The 21,893-nt window shown below is 41.5% G+C and overlaps 2 protein-coding genes across 6 annotated transcripts in view; one reads left to right on the forward strand and one right to left on the reverse strand.

Moving 5' to 3' along the window:
• The first annotated feature begins 71 nt into the window (after window positions 1-71).
• On the forward strand, window positions 72-13,625 carry LOC114559069 (proteasomal ubiquitin receptor ADRM1). Of its 2 annotated transcripts, none has more exons than XM_028583488.1 (10): window positions 72-223; window positions 1,747-1,987; window positions 3,107-3,223; window positions 3,495-3,705; window positions 5,530-5,611; window positions 6,213-6,349; window positions 7,140-7,274; window positions 9,803-9,960; window positions 13,055-13,157; window positions 13,277-13,625. In XM_028583488.1, the coding sequence occupies exons 1-10, from the start codon at window positions 87-89 to the stop codon at window positions 13,363-13,365; spliced, it is 1,410 nt and encodes a 469-aa protein (XP_028439289.1). In that variant the 5' UTR covers window positions 72-86; the 3' UTR covers window positions 13,366-13,625. The 2 variants fall into 2 exon arrangements, with proteins under 2 accessions (XP_028439289.1, XP_028439290.1); XM_028583489.1 differs by having other exon boundaries at window positions 5,533-5,611.
• An 818-nt stretch (window positions 13,626-14,443) lies between these two features.
• The window catches only part of lama5 (laminin, alpha 5), a 153,129-nt gene continuing 145,679 nt past the window's right edge, over window positions 14,444-21,893 (reverse strand). For all 4 annotated transcript variants that reach the window (XM_028583486.1, XM_028583485.1, XM_028583484.1 and 1 more), the window contains 4 exons: window positions 17,964-18,094; window positions 17,674-17,767; window positions 17,417-17,536; window positions 14,444-14,924 (listed from right to left, as the gene is read on the reverse strand). In XM_028583486.1, the coding sequence (XP_028439287.1) occupies window positions 14,776-14,924; window positions 17,417-17,536; window positions 17,674-17,767; window positions 17,964-18,094 (494 nt within the window). In that variant the 3' untranslated portion in view covers window positions 14,444-14,775. The remainder of the gene's footprint in view (window positions 14,925-17,416; window positions 17,537-17,673; window positions 17,768-17,963; window positions 18,095-21,893) is intronic.

The raw sequence follows: 21,893 nt of genomic DNA on the forward strand, positions 1-21,893 counted from the left end.
TTACATTTTTAAAAGACTATAGTAGAATTTGAGATAATCTTAAAATGACATATGCTGTAAGACACTGCTGTGCAGTAGGTGGCGGTATGCACCTACAAGTTGTTTGCAATACGCCATTAATCAAGAGAAGAAGAAGAACAGGAAGTCAGCTACTAGCAAGCAAGCCAGCCAGCGACGCAAAGAAGAAAAAGTTGTTGATAAACTCTGCTCTGCCCAACTTCAGGTATTTGAACACGATTAATGTGTAAACTTGAGTTTTACATAAAGCTGATCATTCACAAATGTGGCTGTTATTTCTAAATGTTGAATTAATTCTGCCAGCTAGGTATATTTAAAGTACAAATTAGTTTGGGCGTCGCAGCTCATTGGTTTAGCCAAATCACGGGCTAACGTTAGCATCGACAACCAGTATGACACAGCTAACGATAGCTGGCTAGATTGTTAGCTTTGCTTTGACACTTTTGTGACACAAACTAAGTGCTCCTTTTGGATCAGACAGCTACAGTATTGTTACGGTCAGATTATCACGTTTAAACTAGCTACTATACGAAATAGCTGCAAGAATAATAGCTAAGTAACGTTTACTAACGTTAGAATTAACTTAACGCTACAGCCTCACGGTTGTATCCCTCCGCCAACCAGTCAAGGTAACGTTGTTGTATCCCTCCGCCAACCAGTCAAGTTAACGCATCAATGTCTGGACTCATAATCTAAGTAGTAAAAGATTTTGAGGCAATACAATGTATTTAGTGTATTTTTTTTTTTTTTTGGCGGAACGTGGATGCTACACACACACACACTCACACTCACAGATCTAAACAATAACCTCCGTTTCAAGATGATCGTTAGTGTCCCTTATTCAGCAACATTATTCGACTATCCTAAACCTTTCCCCGTCTGTTCTTGACATTGAGTAATGGCCAGAAGGGTTGTTTTGCAGAACGTTATAATGTCACAATGAAGTTGACCTTTTGGGTATAAAATGTAATAACTTCGTGATTTGATCACATTAGGCATTTGGAAGTTTGTCATAATAAGCGTAGGAATTATTGAGTTATGGCGGGCAACGTGTTGGGTGAGGTCACAGGGACCTTGACCTTTGACATCCAAAATCTAATCCGTTCATCCTTGAGCCCGGGGCTGCATCTCATAGACTGCATCCCATGGCTCTTGTCTGATAGCTCCTCGATTCGTCTCTACAGTCAGTGGTGGAAGAAGTAAAAGCTGTAATAGAGCCGAGTAAAAAGTACAAGTAAAAGCCTTGCATTCAAAAGTAAAAGTACGAAAGTATCAGCACTAAAATATCATTAAAGTACCAAAAGTAAAGTATTCATTATGCAGAATGACCCATATTATTGTAGTATAATTATTTGTGCGCTCATGTGTTCATCACTTTAATGTTGAAATTGGTAAAGGTGGAGCTAGTTTTAATTAACTATTTACTGCTAGCTCATGACTTTCCCTTCAGGGATCAAATGCCTCATCATATCTATATAATACATAGTAATTTGTTTGATTCCATTTAGTATTAGCCTCTGAATCCACACTAGGGCTGCACGATATGAGGTAAATATGCTATAACGTTGTTGAATATCGCGATAACAATATTACTTGCGATGTATCAGAAAATGGAAATGCTCAAGTAAAGTACATGTACCTCAAAACTGAAAAACTTAAGTACAGTACTTGAGTTTTTTTAAACGTGTACGTCTGGAAAGCTAACCCCTTTTTATTCTTTTGCTGCAGCGTTCAGGCCTGTTTACGGAAAGATCTAAAGATGTCGTCAGGGGCTCTTTTTCCGAGCTTGGTGAGCGGCTCGAGGGGAAGCTCCAGCAAGTACCTGGTGGAGTTCCGAGCCGGGAAGATGACCTTGAAGGGCAACGTAGTGACGCCGGACAAACGCAAGGGCACGGTGTACGTCCAGCAGTCCGACGACTCCCTGATCCACTTCTGCTGGAAGGACAGGACGTCTGGGAATGTTGATGATGTGAGTAAGTTTAAACTGTGTGTGTGTGTGTGTGTGTGTGTGTGTGTGTGTGTGTGTGTGTGTGTGTGTGTGTGTGTGTGTGTGTTCGTTCCAGCAAAGTAACATTTTTGGGGTTTGAAGAGCCGACCATGGGCCTCAGTGTCTCCAGTTTGGGTCCCCAGCATCTTTCTCTTGCCTTGTTTTCACGATTATTTCGGTCAATATTGAAATCACAATAATTTAACACGATTACTCGTTGACTTCTGGAAAGATGTTGCAATTATTGACAGTGGAAAAAGTTAAATAAATCAACAGTAAACACATACAACTGTGAACTCTGCCTTAATACTTTTCTTATTTGAAACTTTATTTTTTCATTCAGAACACATTAGAGTTTACTTGCAAAACGTAATGAGCTAAATGATTGTTTTTCTCGATTATTCTGTTTTTGTGATCATTCGCAGCCAAAATCATAATCACGATTAAATTTTGATTAATTGCACAGCCCTAAAGGTAACTTTATTTCTACTGCACATTTCAGCAACAAGGCAATTCAAAGTTGGTGCGTACTTTTACCTTTTGCTATGCATCAGCCGCATCAATAAAGGCTTTTTAATATTTTCTTCAACAAGAGGGCCTTGGTTTTCATGCTGTTCTGATACTATTGGATTAGCCCTGCACCAAAGGGCACCTTGTTGGACGTTTTTCAGCCACCACCACCAAAAAGAAGCGCTCTTTGTCTCTGTCTTTCCACATGGATATATTGTTATTTGTTGTTTTTTCTAAAAATGAGCAAAGACTGACAGCTGGTGTGATCACACTTTTTTGAAAACTCTACTAACTACTGAGTTAGTACTATCTTCAGACATGTTGTACATTCCACGAATACTTTTCTGTTCATTCTGTATTTGCACATACAACATTTTTTTTTTTACGAGCAATGCTGACCCAATGAATCCTAATTCAGCTGGCCCTCCACAGAGCAGACAAGGTGACCGTGTTTTTATTTCAGAGCTGCAGGGATGTTGCTGGCTCAGGTTTTTCCCTTTCGTTAATCGGCTGATGCTGATTTGTTGTGGCAGAGCAACCTCACTGTTTGCCCTCTCCCTCCTGAATATCGCTGTGCCTTTTCTGTTCCAGGACCTGATCATCTTCCCCGATGACTGCGAATTTAAGAAGGTGAGCCAGTGCACCACTGGACGCGTCTTCGTGCTGAAGTTCAAGGCCGGATCCAAGAGACTGTTCTTCTGGATGCAGGTGAGAGGAAGATGCGCCCCCAGCCAAAACTGCAAGTTGTCACAGAAATGTTTGTAGAATGAGGTCTCTACGAAACAGAGAGACAAAAGCACCAGTAGTTTATATTTACAGTGTTTTTTTTTTTTTTTTTTTATATTATCTTTTTGGTGTTGTCAAGCCTGCCTTGTGTCACTACAAGGAGTAACTCCAATAGAACCGAGCATGTTAAATTTGTTTTGCGGAGACTTAAGCTCTGATTTCAAGGACTTATTGCCGGTCTCATTTCCACCAGGAGCCAAAGGCTGACAAGGATGACGAGTATTGTCGTAAGGTGAATGAGTACCTGAACAACCCTCCCATTCCTGGAGCAGCAGGAAGCGGAGGAGGCAGCGGCCACGAACTCTCTGCACTCGGAGGAGAGGGAGGCCTGCAAAACCTGCTGGGAAATATGAGCCACAACCAGCTGATGCAGCTGATCGGACCAACAGGGCTGGGAGGACTGGGTGAGCAGCACTGCATATTTTTTAGACTTGTATAAATCCTGACACTTAACCACAGCAGAGGCTCATGAATCTGATAAGTAGAGATGCACCGATTGACCGGCCGGTGACCGGAATTGGCCGATTTTCACGTGATTAACATCGCGCAAAATGAGTGGAGCGCCGCTCAATCAGCTGTTTATGAAATGTTATAAAGTTGTAATTACAGGGACAAGAAGTTAATGTTAGCAAACGCTGTGGTCCCTCTCCCGCCCCCGCTGCAACAAAAAAAAGAGAGAGAGACGCTGTATTAACGTTACTGTTTAAAACGCTTTCCAGGTTAGTGGGGGTGCATACCGCCCCAAACCAACATTAAAAATGTAGTAGCCTAATCTTCCCTCAGCGTTTAGTTTTGTTGCTAAACTGTGTGTGCAATGAGCGGTGACGTTAAATCATCTGTGTGACGTTTATGTTTTCAGGTAACGTTACTGTTGACGTTCAAACAGGCCTGCATGTGTGTTTTGAGAAATATCTTTATACTGCAAGACTATATTTATTTTATTTTGATTTGTTATTTCTATATAAATTTTAGTGTGTAATGGTTCTAACATTGCACTTTAGATGTGTGTGAATGTCCCACACCTGGAGTCATTTATATAGTTCTATTTTATAGTGATCGATTATCTATTAAAAACATTTTCTTTTAAAGAAAAGATAGAAAATAAATATTTGTGTGTGCTGGAAAGTGGTTAGAAAATATGAAATTGGAATCGGCTAAAATCTGTATCGGCAGTTCAAACTCAACGAAAAATCTGAAATTGGAATTGGCCTAGAAAGTTGAAATCGGTGCATTTCTACTGATAAGGCAAGTTATTTTCAGGAAATAACAATACAAATCTCAGTAAATACGTTTACAATACATAGTTTTCTCGAGTGCTACCCCATACAGTATATTTCTGATCCAAAATGTCCTGTAGTAATTCAAACAATATGACAACGCTTAAAGTTATTTTAAAGGAACACGCCGACTTATTGGTAGTTTAGCTTATTCACCGTAACCCCCAGAGTTAGACAAGTCGATACATACCCTTCTCGTGTCCGTGCGTGTTGTAACACTGTTTGACGGCCCCACCGGTAGCTTAGCCTCTAGCACAGATCCTGCAGGTAACTGGTTCCATCTAGCCTACTGCTCCCAATAAGTGACAAAATAACCCCAACGTGTTCCTATTTACATGTTGTGATTTGTAGAGTCACAGCGTGTACAAAAAACAACGTAACATGAGACACAGCCATCTTCTAACCGTAAACAAACCGGGAACTATATTCTCAGACAGGCTTGCTGCAAAGCAAATCATTCCACCCAAGTACTATATTCTTCCGCCTGAGAATATAGTTCCCAGTTTGTTTACTGTTAGAAGATGGCTGTGTCTCACGTTACGTTGTTTTTTGTACACGCTGTGATTCTACAAATCACAACATGTAAATAGGAACATGTTGGCGTTATTTTGTCACTTATTTGGAGCAGTAGGATTACTGGAACCATTCACCTGCATGTTCTGTGCTGGCCTGATGCTGCTGGAGCCGTCAGACAGCCTTACAGCACGCACAGAGATGAGAAAGGTATGTATGGACTTGTCTAACTCTGGGGGTTACGGTGAATAAGCTAAATTCCCAATAAGTCGGCATGTTCCTTTAAGAAAAAGTAGCAGTTGTTATGTGATGTTATTCCTTGTACCCTCATTTCTTTTAATCAACATGAAGCTTAGCTTAGCTTCCAGCTGCTGTATTTGTTTAAAATAAGAATCCAACATAAATTTGGACCCTTTTTGATTTGCTTGTTTGTCTAAGGAGGCCTGGGAGCTCTAGCAGGACCAGGACTGGCCAACTTGCTGGGCAGCGGAGGAGCAGCCACCAGTAGCTCCTCATCCAGGTAACATGGAACACAGATGTAGAGTTAGTAGAGATGCACTGATTACAATTTTCTAGGTTGATTCTGATTTCCGATTATTCATTGAGTTTGACCTGCCAATACCGATTTTAGCCAATTCCGATTTCATTTTTTCTAACCGCTTTACAGCACACACAAATATTTATTTTCTATTTTTTCTTTAATAGAACATTTTGCATAGAACATAGAACATGTTTTGAATAGATAATTGATCGCTATAAAATGGAACTATATAAATGACTCCTGGTGTGGGAAATTCACACACATCTAAAGTGCAATGTTATGGAAAAATCATTTCCTTCTTTTCACATCCAATATCCAACTAAAGAAATGTTATATATTTAGCGAACTAAACTTCTGTATGTATGAAAACAGGTAATGGAGATAGATAGATAGATAGATAGATAGATATATATATATATATATATATATATATACACACACACACACACACACACACACACACACACACACACACACACACATCCTGCATGTGCACGTGTGGTGCTGATGTTGCGCCCGATGATGCGCCCGAGTGTATGTAAATATGATAATTTATAATCTCTTCTGTCTCCATTCTCAGCTCTCGTAGCCAGTCAGCAGCCGCCACTCCTTCCTCAGGCGGAGCCCCCAGACTGAGCTCCTCTCAGGCCCCCACCACCCCGGTGACTCCTGCGGCCTCCGCTGTCTCCCCGAGTACTGTTGCTCCCTCCACACCAGGTACATGAAGTGCAGTCCTCTGCCAATTAAGAATCACACTTTTTTTGTGATTAACATTTTTTAAAGGTGCTCTAAGCAACGTCACACGTTTATTAGGCTACAACATTTTTTTGTCACATACAGCAAACATCTGCTCACTATCTGCTAGCTGCCTGTCCCCTGAACACACTGTAAAAAACATCTCACTATCTGCCTGTACCCTGAACACACTGTAAAAAACATCTCACTATCTGCCTGTCCCCTGAACACACTGTAAAAAACATCTCACTATCTGCTAGCTGCCTGTCCTCTGAACACACTGTAAAAAAACATCTCCTCACTATCTGCCTGTCCTCTGAACACACTGTAAAAAAACATCTCCTCACTATCTGCCTGTCCCCTGAACACACTGTAAAAAAAACATCTCACTATCTGCTAGCTGCCTGTCCCCTGAACACACTGTAAAAAAACAGGCTCTACAAACGCCAACAAAAACAAACTGCACCACCAAACATAACAAACAGCGTTCCAACCAATAACCAACAAGAAGGATTTGGGGGTGGGGGTTAATGCGCAGAGGGAGGGGATGGGAGGAGGAGGAGGGAGGAGCGAGATAGCCAGCCTCGTTTTGTTTGACAATACTTTGAACATCAACAAGAAGTGACGTCACCCAACATCACTTAGAGAACCTTTTAAACAAGATACAAAAGACGATGAAAGAATCTCACTTTTAAGGAAGAGTAGAAAACCAAGTGTCCCTTGCAAAAGTTTTAACAACTTTTTTTTTTTTACTTCCTTGTCTCACTATTAGCCTCAGCTCAGACCCCACTGGCCCCGGCCTCTGTTGGAAGCCCCGCCTCCCACCAGCCCATCCAGCTCAGTGACCTTCAGAGCATTCTCGCCACCATGAACGTCCCGACGGCGGCGGCTGCCCAGGGAGCAGCAGGTGAGTAACACCTGATTGGATGTGGGCTCTTGGTATGATACCGATTTAGTCACCCTAGTCATTACGAGTCGGTCCGAATTAGGGCTGCACAATATGAGGAAAATGTGCCATATGTGATAATAGTTAAATATCGTGATAACAATGTTACTTTTGATAAATAAACAGATATTAAAGTGAACTCAGTTCTGCTGCTCAGTATTCTGTCAAAATACAACAAATTGCTTGTTGAATTTAAAACAAATGAAAGGAAGTTGTTTCCAAAATTCTTTTATTGAACAAATTGAACATTGAATTGAATATAAAAGGCACCACTGAAAACAGAATGACTTTCAAGTGCAGTGTACTGCTGATATTTTCCTTGAGCTAAGATAAAATAAATCTGAGTGGAAAAAATATACTATATATTGTGCAGCCCTAGTCCGAATAGCAGCATCAGCTAAATGAGGGAGACGGAGAATATGGTCAATGAAAAAAAGAATAAAAAGGAGGGAGAATGGAGTACATCCAGGAGTATTTCCATTAACCCTTGTGTCGTCTTCGGGTCAAATTTGACCCGTTTTCAAAGTTTCTTTATCAGAAATATGTGTTTCTTTTAACCAAAAATAGCATGGGTGGTTCCCAATTAAGTTTTTCGCAAGTAAAATTAATGATCACTGCTTTCATAGAATTGTGGGTGTTTTATTTAATTTTATTCCATTTGTGTTCTTCCCGGGTCAATTTTGACCCAGTGGTGCAATGGGGCACTTTTGCACTCAACAGCAGATGAACACACACACACACACGTACATGAATGCACATGCGGAGACACACAAACACCCCCACACACATGCACACACATACACCCCCCACCCCCACAAACGCACACATTCATACAAACAGCAGCTGAGAACTACCTCATGTAATCGATCACATTATTGTGCTTTCAGCACATGGAAATGTACCCAAACACACACACACACACATGGACAACAAACATGCACATGTACACGTGTGTGCGCGCACATGCATTCACACACACACACTCACAAACACAACATACTGAAATTGGGCAATGGATCATTATGATTTTCGGGAGATGAACACACACACACACGTGCACATGCTTGCGTGCGCACACACACACACACACACACACACACACACACACACACACACACACACACACACACACAGACACACACACACACACACACACACAGTAGCTGAGACCTGCAAAAGATTACACTATTGTGCTTTTCAGCACATGAACACATGCAGAAACACACACGCATGCATACACACACACCCACACTCCCACTGCAGTGGATCACACTACTGTTCTTTTCAGCTGATGAACACACAGACACACATGCAGACGTGCACATGCACGCACGCACCTTTGATGTGTCTTTTCCTAAAAGGGGCCAAGTAAACTTTCCGTAAATTATTTTTTTCCTTTTTGGTAGCTCTCCTTTGTTTGTGAATACAATTGCATTTGTTAATTTTAACCTAGTTATATAATAATTGTCACATACCAGCCATCAATCCAAACACAGCTTTCTCAATATCTCAGATCTCAACTGATTTTACTCAGAAGGTAGGTATAATTTTATGTAAATGAGGTCTGTTGACCATAAATAGAACAGAATAAGTGTAAAACTAGTTGAGATGAATTGGAATGAAGTTGAATAAAAGTGGTAACACAGATTTTAGTGATTGATTATAATTGCCTATGCTTTATAAACACGCAAAGCAGATCAGGTCACTTTTTGCCCAGGAAGACACCAGGTGTGATTATTGGCTGCCATTCAAAATAATAAAATGGTTTCAAAACCATATCCTGACTAATCACTACCATATACCAGTCAGTGATTATCCACAAAGATAGGTTCATCGGATCTTAACTATAATGAAAATAATTCATAATTCATGCTTATTTTACCCCTACAATTAGGTATTATTTCATGTAAATGAAGTTTATTCACCATAAATTCAAAAAATAAGTGTAAAACTAGTGGTAATATGTTCGAAAGAAGTTGATAAGAAGGTGTAAAATAGAATTGGTTGATACTTTATGCTTTATTAATAGCCAAAACAGACCGGGTCAATTTTGACCCGGGAGGACAACAAGTGATTATTGGCTGCCATTAAAAAAAATTGAAATAGTTTCAAAACAGTATTTTCACTAAACTTTGACTTATACCAGTCTGTGATACACCATCAACATATGTTCCCATTGACCTCAACTGTTAGTCAAAATAATTCATAATTTCAGCTTTTTTTAACTCAGAAATTAGGTATAATTTGATATAAATGCGTTTTTTTGACCATATATAAAAAGAATAAGTGTAAAGTTAGTGGTAATATGTTGGAAAGAAGTTGTTAAGAAGATGTAACACAGAATTGGGTGATAATTTATACTTCATGCTTTATAAACTGGCAAAACAGACCGGGTCAAAATTGACCCGGGAGGACAACTAGTGCATGGTCGACGGGAGGAAAACACAAGGGTTAAATATGACTAACCGGGCTTCTCTGGTGTTCTGCAGTGGACCTAGCGAGCGTTTGCACCCCGGAGATGATGGCCCCCATCCTGACTAATGCTGAGGTCCAGCAGAGGCTCCTGCCCTTCCTCCCCAGCGGAGAAAGTTTACCGCAGAGCGCTGAGGAGATCCAGAACACAATCAACTCACCTCAGTTCCAACAGGTAACGGATAAAAGTTGCACCAACACTTGAAAATAAAGGTAAAGGTACTTTATTTGTCACGTACACGTACATGTAGTGAAATTCATTCTCTGCATTTAACCCATCCCTCAAGGGAGCAGTTTTTTTTTTTTTTTTTTTCAACCTAACCCCAATTTTCCTATGTTTTTGTGTCTACGTGACTTATGGGAACAACAATCTTTGACATTGGTCCAGTATTAAGAGAGAGCGCTGCAGTCGGGAGCCACAGACCGGGCTGCAATTTAACCCTACGGGGCAAATGTTCAGCGTCAGTTTGGAAAGGATCCCTACAAAGATAGACCTTTTAAAACCTCTTTAAGACCTTTCTGTTTAACCAGAAACAGCTCTGAGGTCACTAGCGCTAAACACCACCAGACTCCATTTAAAAAAAGACATTACTTTTAGCGTGTATAGAGCTGACATATTTCCACATGTAAATCTGTAAACTATGTGTTTATTTCAACTAAAACTAGAGTTGTGATGGTTGGAAAAGTGGAAAGATGAACCAAGATGGCTATTCATAGTTTTATTTTGTTTCTGTCAACTTAGAATGAAGTGTATTTTACAATGCTAAATTTACTGATTATTTACATGTCTGGTGGGTTTAGCGAACGCCATTTTGCGGATGTTTTTATGATTAAAAAAAAAAAATGATCTTGTTAACAGAAAGGTCGACCTCCTAAGAAATCATTTCCATAATGTTGTCAGACACTTAGAATATTAATCTGAGCCTGTCAGCGGCAAAATGAGCACTTTAGTGAAGGTAAATAAATACCGTATATACCTGAATATAAGACGATCCTGAATATAAGACGACCCCCCATTTCCAGACTTATTTTTGGGAATAAAAGAGATTTTTGTGGAAAAAAAATCTGGTTTTCAACAGAAAATAATTTTATTGGGAAATTCTAGTGATAATTCATTGGAAAAAAACATTTTAACACCATTCATTAAATATTTGGATTAATAAAATGAATAACCTTTTCACAAAAATGCAATAATTATGAAGGCCTATGTATGTAATTGTGGTACTGTGAATATATAGAAAATAACCATCTGCTTTTAATCAAACACATTAAAGTTTTGAAACAAACCAAACTGTGGGGTTGCAATAAGAACAGCAGTGTAAATGGGCCTTTATGCTGCACATTAAACTAGGCCTATACCTCACAGAGATCCCCTACCTCGCTATGCTCGCTCTCACTGTCATCACTATCATGATGCTCCACGAGCCCCTCCCACAGAATGTCATCCTCGCTCCCATCAAGGGCATTTGATATGCAGCAATTTTTAAATCCATGAATGATGCTCTCCTGGCTTAAGGCATTCCCATGCTTGGAGGATCCAAGTACAGAGCAGATGCACTGCTGGCTTCTGAAGTTTTCCAGTAGGCGTCAGTGAGTGATCGCCTGACAGGAGCCACTCAGTGTACCTCTTGCGCAGATTATCCTTGAATGGCTTGTTGACGACTACATCCAGAACCTGTAGCTGGCTTGTCATCCCCCCCGGTATGATCACTAGATCGCCGTTCATTTTCCGCAACTGAGTTTTGACGGGCTCCGTCAAGTGTCTGCGGAATGCATCCAAAACGAGCATATTTCTCTTCTTATAAAGCGCACCGCGGCGCCTGCCCCACACTACCTTGAGCCAGTCCACTACCAGGTCAGTTTCCATCCAGCCCTTTTCCTGGGCACGTACGATAATGTCAGCTGGCATCGTATCCTTCGGCATAGTCTTGCGTTTCAAAATCACATACGGGGGAAGTTTGGTCCCATCAGCGAGACACGCCAACATTACAGTGATTCGGTTTTTTTCATTTCCAGTAGATCGCACAATAACTGATTTGTCCCCTTTCTTGGCAACAGTGACAGATGTTGGCATGTCAAAAAACCCTGGTGTTTGGTCAGCATTCCCTATCTGATCCAGGGGGTATGAGTGAGTTTTCCTCAGTTTAAGCACATATCGCTGAAAAGACAGCAACTTCTCCTCGAAGTCAGAGGGCAGGCGCTGGGCCAGACTTGTTCTACGACGCAGTGTCAGCCCTATGCGCCGCATCATTCGTGTACACCAACCAGTGCTAGCTTTGAATTCATTTGTCGGTATGTTCAGCTCCTTGGCTAACTCCAGAGCCCTCAGCCGAATGATTCCTCTTGTGATTGGCATCGCATCCCAACGTTTTTCTATCACATATTCATAGATTCTGTCATCAAGTTCTGCAAACTTGCCACTTTGAGGTCCACGGAAAGCTTTCCTTTGGCTGTTGGTATTTTTTAGTCGTTCTTTTTGTGCTCGCCACCTCCGAACGTTGCATTCTGTGACTCCAAATTTTTTGGCAGCTTTGCAATTATTACATGATTCCGCCTCATTCACAACCATAAGTTTATAGTTGGCGTCATAACTGTTTCGAACGTGTTGGTTTATTTGACCAACTTTTGAAGCGCTTTTCTCAAGATAATCTCTTGACCTCTCCATGGCAGCACTTCATTGTTTATTTAATTCATAACACTGTCACTACCGGTAATTAGATAGGCTATCGTGTTGGCGCCCTCTACTGTTTCCCCTGCTTTCTACCTTTCCCCCCGTGATTTTGTCTATATTGCGAATATAAGACGACCCCCCATTTTTCAGCCTATTTTTAGGACAAAAACCTCGCCTTATATTCGGGTATATATGGTACAAGCTGGACAATTGTCCTATTAACTTACATTGTAGCTTGTTTCTGCAGACTGTAGCGATCTCTCTTAATACTGGACCAATGTCAAAGATTGTTGTTCTAATCAGTCACTTAGACACAAAATCATAGGAAAAAATGGTAGTTACCCTTTACGTTTGAGTCAAGACAACAACTTCCAACATGTTGATCCTCTGTAGAAAAGCCAAAAAGTAAAACAATTTACCAAACCGATTTATGGACATGTGATCTTTTCATTGAGACACACGGGTGTGAGTTTGAGGCTGTATTTTTATTATGCTAATGAAGACCCGCATCTGATTAGCTGAAAAAAAGGTGTGTTCACAAGACCCTTATTGACTCAATGTTGAATCAACCAGTGACTGTGATTCCTCCCTCTGTCAGTCCATGAGTATGTTCAGCAGTGCCTTGGCTTCAGGGCAGCTCGGCCCTCTCATGAATCAGTTTGGACTGCCGGCAGAAGCTGTGGAAGCCGCCAACCGAGGAGGTGAGACGCACGATATCAGATCCATACTGTGATCGGGACATCCCCACCATCATGTGGATTCTTCCTTTTTGTAACTTTTATTTTCTCTTTCTACCCACCTATTTCTTGTGTCATGTCAGATGTGGAGGCGTTTGCCAAAGCCATGCAGGCCAGCAAAGGAGACTCCAAAGAGAAGAAAGGGGACGACGAGGACATGAGTCTGGATTAGAGCTCCTGCTGCTACGCCTTTTCCTCCTCCTTTTAATTTAGGACTTGTTCTTCCACCCACCTCTCTTTCATGTTGTCTTCCACTCGTCTATACCAAAGGCAGCACTCAGGGTTAGCAGAGCTGTTAACATGAAGGTTAGGACCGTTTTCACTAGGAGCTAATGGTCTGTTTGGTTCTATCGACCTTCTCTTTAACCCACAAAGGAGAGAATTGAGGATTGGAGCCTTAATAAAAAAAAATCATATTGGCAACAAAAACAACTTGTGTCAACATTTATTGTTTTGCAGATAGGAAACAAACACAGACAAGTACAGTTTGTATGAAAACAAACTATTTAAAAATACATTTGCAACACAGGGGGCTGGGGGGTACAGCTTATTCTTTCTGTGAAGATATATTGTGAGACTTCAAAGTGGTTATATATTACATACAAGCTACATGTTTACATTTATGACGCAATAGAGATGGGGAAATGCTGCCTGCAACCGGGACACAAGCTTGACAGAAGGGAGGGGGCTCATGCTGCTTTCTCGCTTCAATATAGCGTAGGAATTCATCCCATGACTAATATATAAACAGCTGTATCGGGGCCAAGTCGATTAACATTTGAGCGTTCAGGAAAAAAAAAAGTTTCTCAGTTGAACCACTTGGACGTCGCCACGCAACAATTCATGAGTTGGAAACTGGTGATTACAGTTTCTCCAACGTGACCTGAACGCAGCATAGTCGCAGTTCAAGGTTAATAGAAAAGGTCTGCAGAGCAAATATGGTCTCGAGCACAAAAACTGAGACTTAATTAACTGACATTCCCAAAAGTCCAGTCCTAGTCCCAGTTCCAGGTAGCGTTGCCCGTGTGCGCTGCCTGAGGACATTGCTCTTACGTTGCTCATACGTTACAGTGTTCACAGTGTACCGACTCAGTAGGTATTAACATTCTCTGCTAGAGATGCACGACACAGCTGTATACATCATCTACTTTAATATTATGCCAAATCAGGACCTTTGTGTTGCCAATTGACATTTATTTTTCACCATTTTGTTAGCAAAATCGATACAAATCAAGCTGCTGTTGTCTTTATTTACAATATACTACACACGTATGTAGAATAGAACAGATTTGTGATTCTAGAGGTGATATTTGATATCTTGTAGCAGTCGGCTGTATCAGTGCATCTCTGTGCAGACAGCTGTTATAGCACCCTGTAGCACAAAAACAAACCAGTAATATTGCAACGACAAACTGTAAAATATAAAATATACATTTTTCTGAAAATAGAAAATAAATATTAATATATATATATATATATATATATATATATATATATATATTTTAAATTAGCTACAGTAACATGAGGCCCACCACCAGTAATTTGTAGTTGGGGAATGTGAAGATAAGACTGTGTGTTTGGTTTACATGTGTGGGCAGCCCTGCGTGCCCACGGCTCCATGCACAGCGAGGGGTTTGGATAACAGGGCAGGTCTGCGGTTGATGGACGCCTGGCGGATGCAGCCGTGGAAGACTGGCAGGCCGGCAGCTAGACCAGGAACTGGGACCCCATCTGGTGGACAGAGAGACCAAAGTCATGTTAGACCCAAACAGAGAGAGAACTAACTTGCCACCAGGGGCCTGTTTCACAAAAGCAGAATATATAAATCCAGGATAACTGATAAAGCGAGGCTTGACCTAGTCTAATCTGTGCATCCTGGCTTGGTGCGTTTCACAAAGGCCAAGCCAGGCTGAGGAGGAGAGACTAGGAGCTGAGGAGGAGAGACTAGGAGCTGAGGAGGAGAGACTAGGAGCTGAGGAGGAGAGGTTAGGAGCTGAGGAGGAGAGACTAGGAGCTGAGGAGGAGAGACTAGGAGCTGAGGAGGAGAGGTTAGGAGCTGAGGATGAGAGACTAGGTCAAGCCAGGCTGAACTAATTCAGATAGATGCGCGTCCACGGATTTCCTCAAAAGACCGCGAGGTCGATCACAGATTTACTGATGCCAAAATGGAGAATACGCATTGTTCATACTTTATACAGAGTGAGCAGCAGCTTCTTGTGGAAGTATGATGACGTGAAACACATTATTTGAATAAAAAGAAAATAACACGGCCGCTGTAACAAAACGGCGAGAGAAAGCAGCAGACGATCACGGACCGACTGAATGCGTAATTGTAGCCTAAATATATACATTAACTGACCACTGCTCTGAATGGAAACCGTCATAATCCTACCATTCAATAATTAGGCTACTAATCATTTGCACAAATTAACAATTGTACTCTTTGCCTTAAAAGTAAGCAGAAGATAACTCAGGAAATTTACCATGAAGATCCATTTTCTATAACGCTAGAATATGAAGCGTAAATATCTCTTTCACTCTGTTCCTCCCTCTCTCTCACTGGCTAAAATATTAATTTCCAAAGTCATATTAACTTCCACTACTCGCTTTTAATGCAAAGTGTACAGGTGTTCGTTTTTGCAAATGACAAGTGACACATTGAATGGTTTCATTTAAGAGCAGTAGTTCATAAATGTATATTTTTAGACTATCATTTAGTCTGTCCGCTATTATCTGTCACGCTTTTTCTCGCGTTTTTTTATTTTTTATAGAGGACGAGTTTCCTTCTCTACATATTATATGCCTTGCTCCCTGGTATATGTGGACATAGAAAATAAAGACACTGAAGAAATTGCACTGTAAAATCTAGAAACTATAAAGATAATAAAGTGATAAATTTCATGCACACTATAAACATGAATGGAACAGAGTATATTCATCAGTTATTTCCCCCCAGGCAAAATATAAGGTCAAAAACCATTAAGGTGTCCTCTCCCTGTTGTTACATGAATGTACAGTAGCCTACATCACTAGATAGTTACTGGTCCAGTGAACTAAGTCTATAATTTGGGAGGATTGTACAGTTAGGATATGTTCTTAAAATTGTACAATCCTCCCAAATTATAGTCCCAGTTTACTGGACAACACAAATTGTGTGCTAAGAATGCCAAATACAATGCACATGGAAGCAGAACAAACATGATCCTTATTGTTAAAGAATAAAAAAAGAAATTATAAACTAAAATAAGTTAAGGTGCATTGGGGAACTATAGAAATGTACAGCATTGTATGTAACAGTAACAGACTTCATTTAAAACTCATTTGAAATTTTATCAGCCTTTTCTAATTATCTCAACAACTGCCATAATATATTCATCAAACTTCTTACAACAATATGAACAGCAGTCTTCATACAACAATGTAACAATGACAAATTTATAATTATAAAAAAAAATAATGGTCACAACTTTAAATAATAACAGTACTTAAATGAACAGCAATATGCACCTGTTGTATTTTAATCCAGGCTGATAACAAAAGGTTAAACCACTGCTGAGTGAACAGAAAAGGTTCCAGGATTAAATAAATCCTGGCTGTTAGCCTGGTCAGGACCAGGCTAGCTGTTAGCCTGGCTGTTAGCCTGGTCAGGACCAGGCTAGCTGCACAGAATAAATCTCCATGGTGATTTATGTGCCTCTGCTTTCGTGAAACCGAGTCAAGGCTAAATTCATCCAGGATAACCAGGAAATCCCGGCTTTTGTGAAACAGGCCCCTGGACCACGTTTAGGTCAACAAAACATAGCAACAGGTTGTTTTTTTTAACCCTTGTGGTGTCTTCTCGTCGACCATGAACTTGTTTTTATATATCTGAAAAATAATTTTGAAATCCTGCCATTTTATAGACTCCACTACGATGATCCACTAGTCGACAAAAATAATTAACAGATTAATAAATAATAATAGAATAACAGTTGCAATCCTGAAGCCAAAACTAAGTGCGAGAGAGTCATATTACAAAAATACAGTTGTCATTTTGGAGTTGTGCAATTTGGATAAATAGTTAATATTTTGAGAAACTATTTCAAGAAAAAAAAATTATGGGTATTTAAGTAAGTGTGTGTGTGTGTGTGTGTGAGAAAATGCATTATTATTTTGTGTGTATGTATGTAAATGTATTATTATTGTGTGTGTGTGTGTGTGTGTGTGCGTCCGTGTACACTCACTGGGTACCCCTCCGAGGTAAACCGTCTCTTTGGCCCCTGCAGAGCGGCTCTGTTTGGGGCCGACGCTGTGCTCACTGGCTGCATCCACATGCAGCTGCAGGACGTTGTTCTTCTTCACCACTGGAGACACACACACAAGACACACAACAACAACAACAACAACAACAACAACAACAACAAGGTCATCTCAGCGTTCCTACACGGCAACGGCACAGCCACAAACAACAACAAACAACAACTCGTCCACGCAAACTCACCTGTGATGGCGTGCCAGCGTCCGTTACATAGAGGTTCTTCAGGAGTGAAGGAGGTGGAGAATTCTCCTTTGCCGCTGTTCACTGAAACGGTCACCTACACACACACACACACACACACACACACACACACACACACACACACACACACACACACACACACACACACACACACACACACCTCATTGTCAGGTTTGGTCTTTGTTTTTTTAGGTTCAATAATGAATTGTTTTCTTTTCTTATTTATTTTACAATTCAATAACACATGTCTCCAGTTGTTCAAAGCCTCTCACCTCTCCCTGGCTGAGGACCAAACTCAGGTGTTGGTCAGGTGACGTCCCAGCATGCAACAGAAGCCCAGAGTTCGAGACGGGCCGAACTTCCAACTGGATTTCCAGATCCCGACCCAAAACTAAGGACTCATCTGCAGGGAGAGACAGCCTTCAGTCAGGACACGCCAAGACTCAAAACAAGAAGGGGCACTAGTGTGCCGCGTCTCCACGAGAGCTCCTCTCCGTTCAGTTTATATCGGTTTAAATGTGCCGTCTTCAACCAAGTCTGCTCGAAAATAATATCCCAGTTTTGTTTCTATATCCCCGCATGATCGTTTAAGACCAAGAAATGTTGACTACCGCTAACTCCAAAGCCAAAGAAAAGAAAGACAAGCCGCTGAGGCAGAGGCTAGCTAGCAGCAGCGTGGTAATGGCTAGCAAGGACGGTGATCCTTCTATGGAGGACTTGAAAAACATGCAGGATACGATTCTGAAGACCATCAACACCCGGTTTGACCTACTAGATGAGAAGTTGGCCTCTCTCCAGTCGTCACACAACAGCCTGGCGACCCGAATGGATGAAATAGCTGAGACGGTCTCAGACCACGACGCTCGTCTGCAGTCTAAGGAGACCGCTATCAACAAGTACTCGAGGCGCAACAATGCCAAGTTTGTGGGGATCCCCGAAGGAGAGGAGAAGGGAAACCCGACTGAATTTCTAAGCGCTCTCATTCCTAAACTGTTAGGCGAGACTCCCACAGAGCATAAGGAACAATTTCACAATCATTGACGGTAACATTTTAATTTTATATGTCTACCTTTGGCAGTTTGGAACGGTAGAGGGGCACCCGGCTTGTTTAGTTGGAAATGTTCGGTTGGTTAGAGCTGTGTTTACAAGCCATGCGCCCGGTGGCCCTCAGTCAGTATATGAGGGGGGAAAAGATGCTTCATTTGGGGAAGTTTCTCTGGGGAGGGAGGTGGTGTTTATTAGGGCCCGAGCACGAAAGTGCAAGGCCCCAACTGAAAGTGCGAAGGAACCTTTTTTTATTTTTCCGAGTCCTTTGTCGCATTTTTGAGGGCGTTAGCATGCACGAAAACTCAAAAACGTTTGCACACCTGTCACAACTGGTGAAAATTGCAAAGTTCTGTAGTGCTTGGCCTCGGGTATTGCCAGGGGGCAAAAATCTTCATTATACGAAAACATGTTTGAGGACTTTAGGATGCACGAAAACTCTCAAAATTTTGCAGCCATGTGCAGAATATTAAACTCTTTCATCTGAATACACATTTAGGCCTGGGAGTGGTATGGTTGCTCTATAGCGCCCCCTAATTGGTTTTAGCCTTTGGGCACATTTGTGACGAAAACTCACAAAAATTGGCGCCCACATAAACACCTGGGAGCTTTGTGAGACTCTACAGCGATTTGGGCCATACCTGTAAGCGGGCTCCATAGCGCCCCCTAAGGCGTGGAAGGTCTTAACTTGGACATAGTTGCACCGATCTTCACCAGATTTAATACCCATATTGCTCTAATCATTGCAAGCATATTTCCCATTTACCTTCATTAGCTCCGCCCAACCGGAAGGCGGCGATTTTTAATTATGAATTTTTCAGGTGTTTTACATTCTTTCGAACTCGTCCTAGGCCGTGATTTTAATCTTCTTGAATCTCTGCAGGTAGTATCTGTTGATCCTCATAATGAAAAGTTATCCAGAGAATTTTGATAGTTGAAAAAATGCGCAAGTTATAGCAACTTCCTTTCTAAAAAGGAAGTTGCGTTATCTTGGCAACAATTATTCCGATTGCCCCGACACTCGACAAAGTTGTTCCTCATGGCTGGTTCAGCATCTGTGCCAAAGTTGGCGGCAATCGGCCATTAGATGGCGCTGTTTACATTTTCTTTAATTAATCAGCAAAATATTGACATATGGGAAGCCTACTTTGTCTAACTACTCCTGGGACGTGAGTCCGATCGGCACAAAAACTTGCATGTAGACTTGGAGGACCCTCGTGACAAAAAGTTATCAAAAGAATTTTGATAGCTAAAACAATGCAGGAGTTATGGAGGGCCAACTTCCTGTAGGTGGTTGTGGAAACAGGAACGGTTGTATCTTGCATACGGTTATTCCAATGGACACAAAACTTAAGAAAGTTGTTCCTCATGTGCCAATGAGGCTGTTTGCCAAATATGTCGTCAATTGGCCTTTAGATGGCGCGGTTTTAATTTTTTTAATTAATTAGCTAATTTGCTTTGAGCGAAACCTACTTTAACTCCTCCTACAGCAAGAATCTCATCTGCACAAAAATATACACAAAGACTCGGTGGACCCTTATGACAAATAGTTATCAAAATAATTTGGATAGCTAACACAATGCACAAATTACAGAGGACCAACTTCCTGTAGGGGCTGTCGAAACAAATTCCTACTCAAAATTAAACAAAAACACTTTGAGTTAGGTGATAAACCAGAGAGGCTGCTGGCCAGACAGTTGAAGGGTGCTCAGGCGGGCCGTGCAATTCATAAAATAAAATCCAAAACAGGAGAGCTGGTCAACCCTAGGGAAATAAACACTTGCTTCAAGGATTTTTATTAGGAATTATATACTGCTAAGTCTAGAGCAACTAGTACAGATCTCACTCATTTTTTTGACTCCCTCTGCCTGCCAACATTAGATGAGTCATCTAGGTCGGACCTTGATTCAGACTTCACGGAAGATGAGTTAGTTGAGGCAGTTAAATCATTTCCCTCTGGTAAAGCAGCTGGCCCTGACGGGTTTGGCTGCGAGTTTTATAAGGCATTTCACAAACCACTCGCCCCACTCTTGCTTAGGATGATCAAAGACTCCGCCGTGAACAAAATATTTCCGGGGTCGCTGTATGAAGCGAATATATGCCTTTTGTTAAAAAAAAGACAAGGAAGACACCAAGCCTGGAGGTTACAGGCCCATTGCTCTACTCAACTTTGACCAGAAGTCCGTCACAAAGGTGCTAGCCAACAGGTTAGGAAGGCACATCTCTTCAATTATACATCCTGACCAAACAGGGTTTATCCCAGGTAGATTCTCATTTTGTAATGTGCGGCGGCTTCTGAATAATATATATGCCAACCAATCAGGTGACTCCAGAGCAGCTGTCTTGGCCCTTGACGCGGTCAAGGCATTTGATCAAATAGAGTGGCCTTTTATGTTCGAAGCTCTTAGGAGATTTGGAATTGGGGACTCCTTACATCACTTGGGTCAAGATGTTATACCTCTGCCCAAAATCCTCCAGCCTCACCAATAGTGATAAATCTGGGCCTTTTGAGTTGCAGCGCGGAGTCAGGCATGGTGACCCGCTGTCGCCCCTGCTCTTCGATGTGGCCCTGGAGCCCCTTGCGGTGGGGATCAGGAGTCATCCTGGCATCAAGGGCATTAAGATAGGCAAGATTATATCTCTCGGACCCAGAGGCGTCTGTTCCCCCTTTGCTTGACTTCATTAACTCATTTGGTGAACTGTCTGGCTATACAATCAACTGGGGAAAGAGCGAGTTCATGCCCCTATCAGACAGTTTAGACCCAAGTTTTCTTGACACGCTGCCATTTACACTAGTGAAAGATCACTTCACGTATCTAGGCCTTAAGATACCCCGTGACCCTAAGCAATTATTTAAACTTAACTATGCTGAAATGATCTTGAAGCTAAAACGCAACAAAGAGAAATGGAGAACTCTGCCACTGTCCATGGTGGGGTGTATCAATGCAGTCAAGATGGTGGCTCTTCCTAGGTTTTTGTACTTATTTCAGAACCTGCCAATCTTTCTCACCTCAGCATTTTTTAAGAAATTGGACTCAATTGTCTTTCCTTTTATTTGGGGGTACAAAGTGCATCGCATATCTAAAGCACACCTGCAAAAGCCTACAGAGGAGGGGGGGGGTTTGGTCTCCCCGTTTTCAGGAATTACTACTGGGTGG

This window comes from Perca flavescens, chromosome 7 (genome assembly GCF_004354835.1).
Source record: "Perca flavescens isolate YP-PL-M2 chromosome 7, PFLA_1.0, whole genome shotgun sequence".
Taxonomy (NCBI): Eukaryota; Metazoa; Chordata; class Actinopteri; order Perciformes; family Percidae; genus Perca; species Perca flavescens.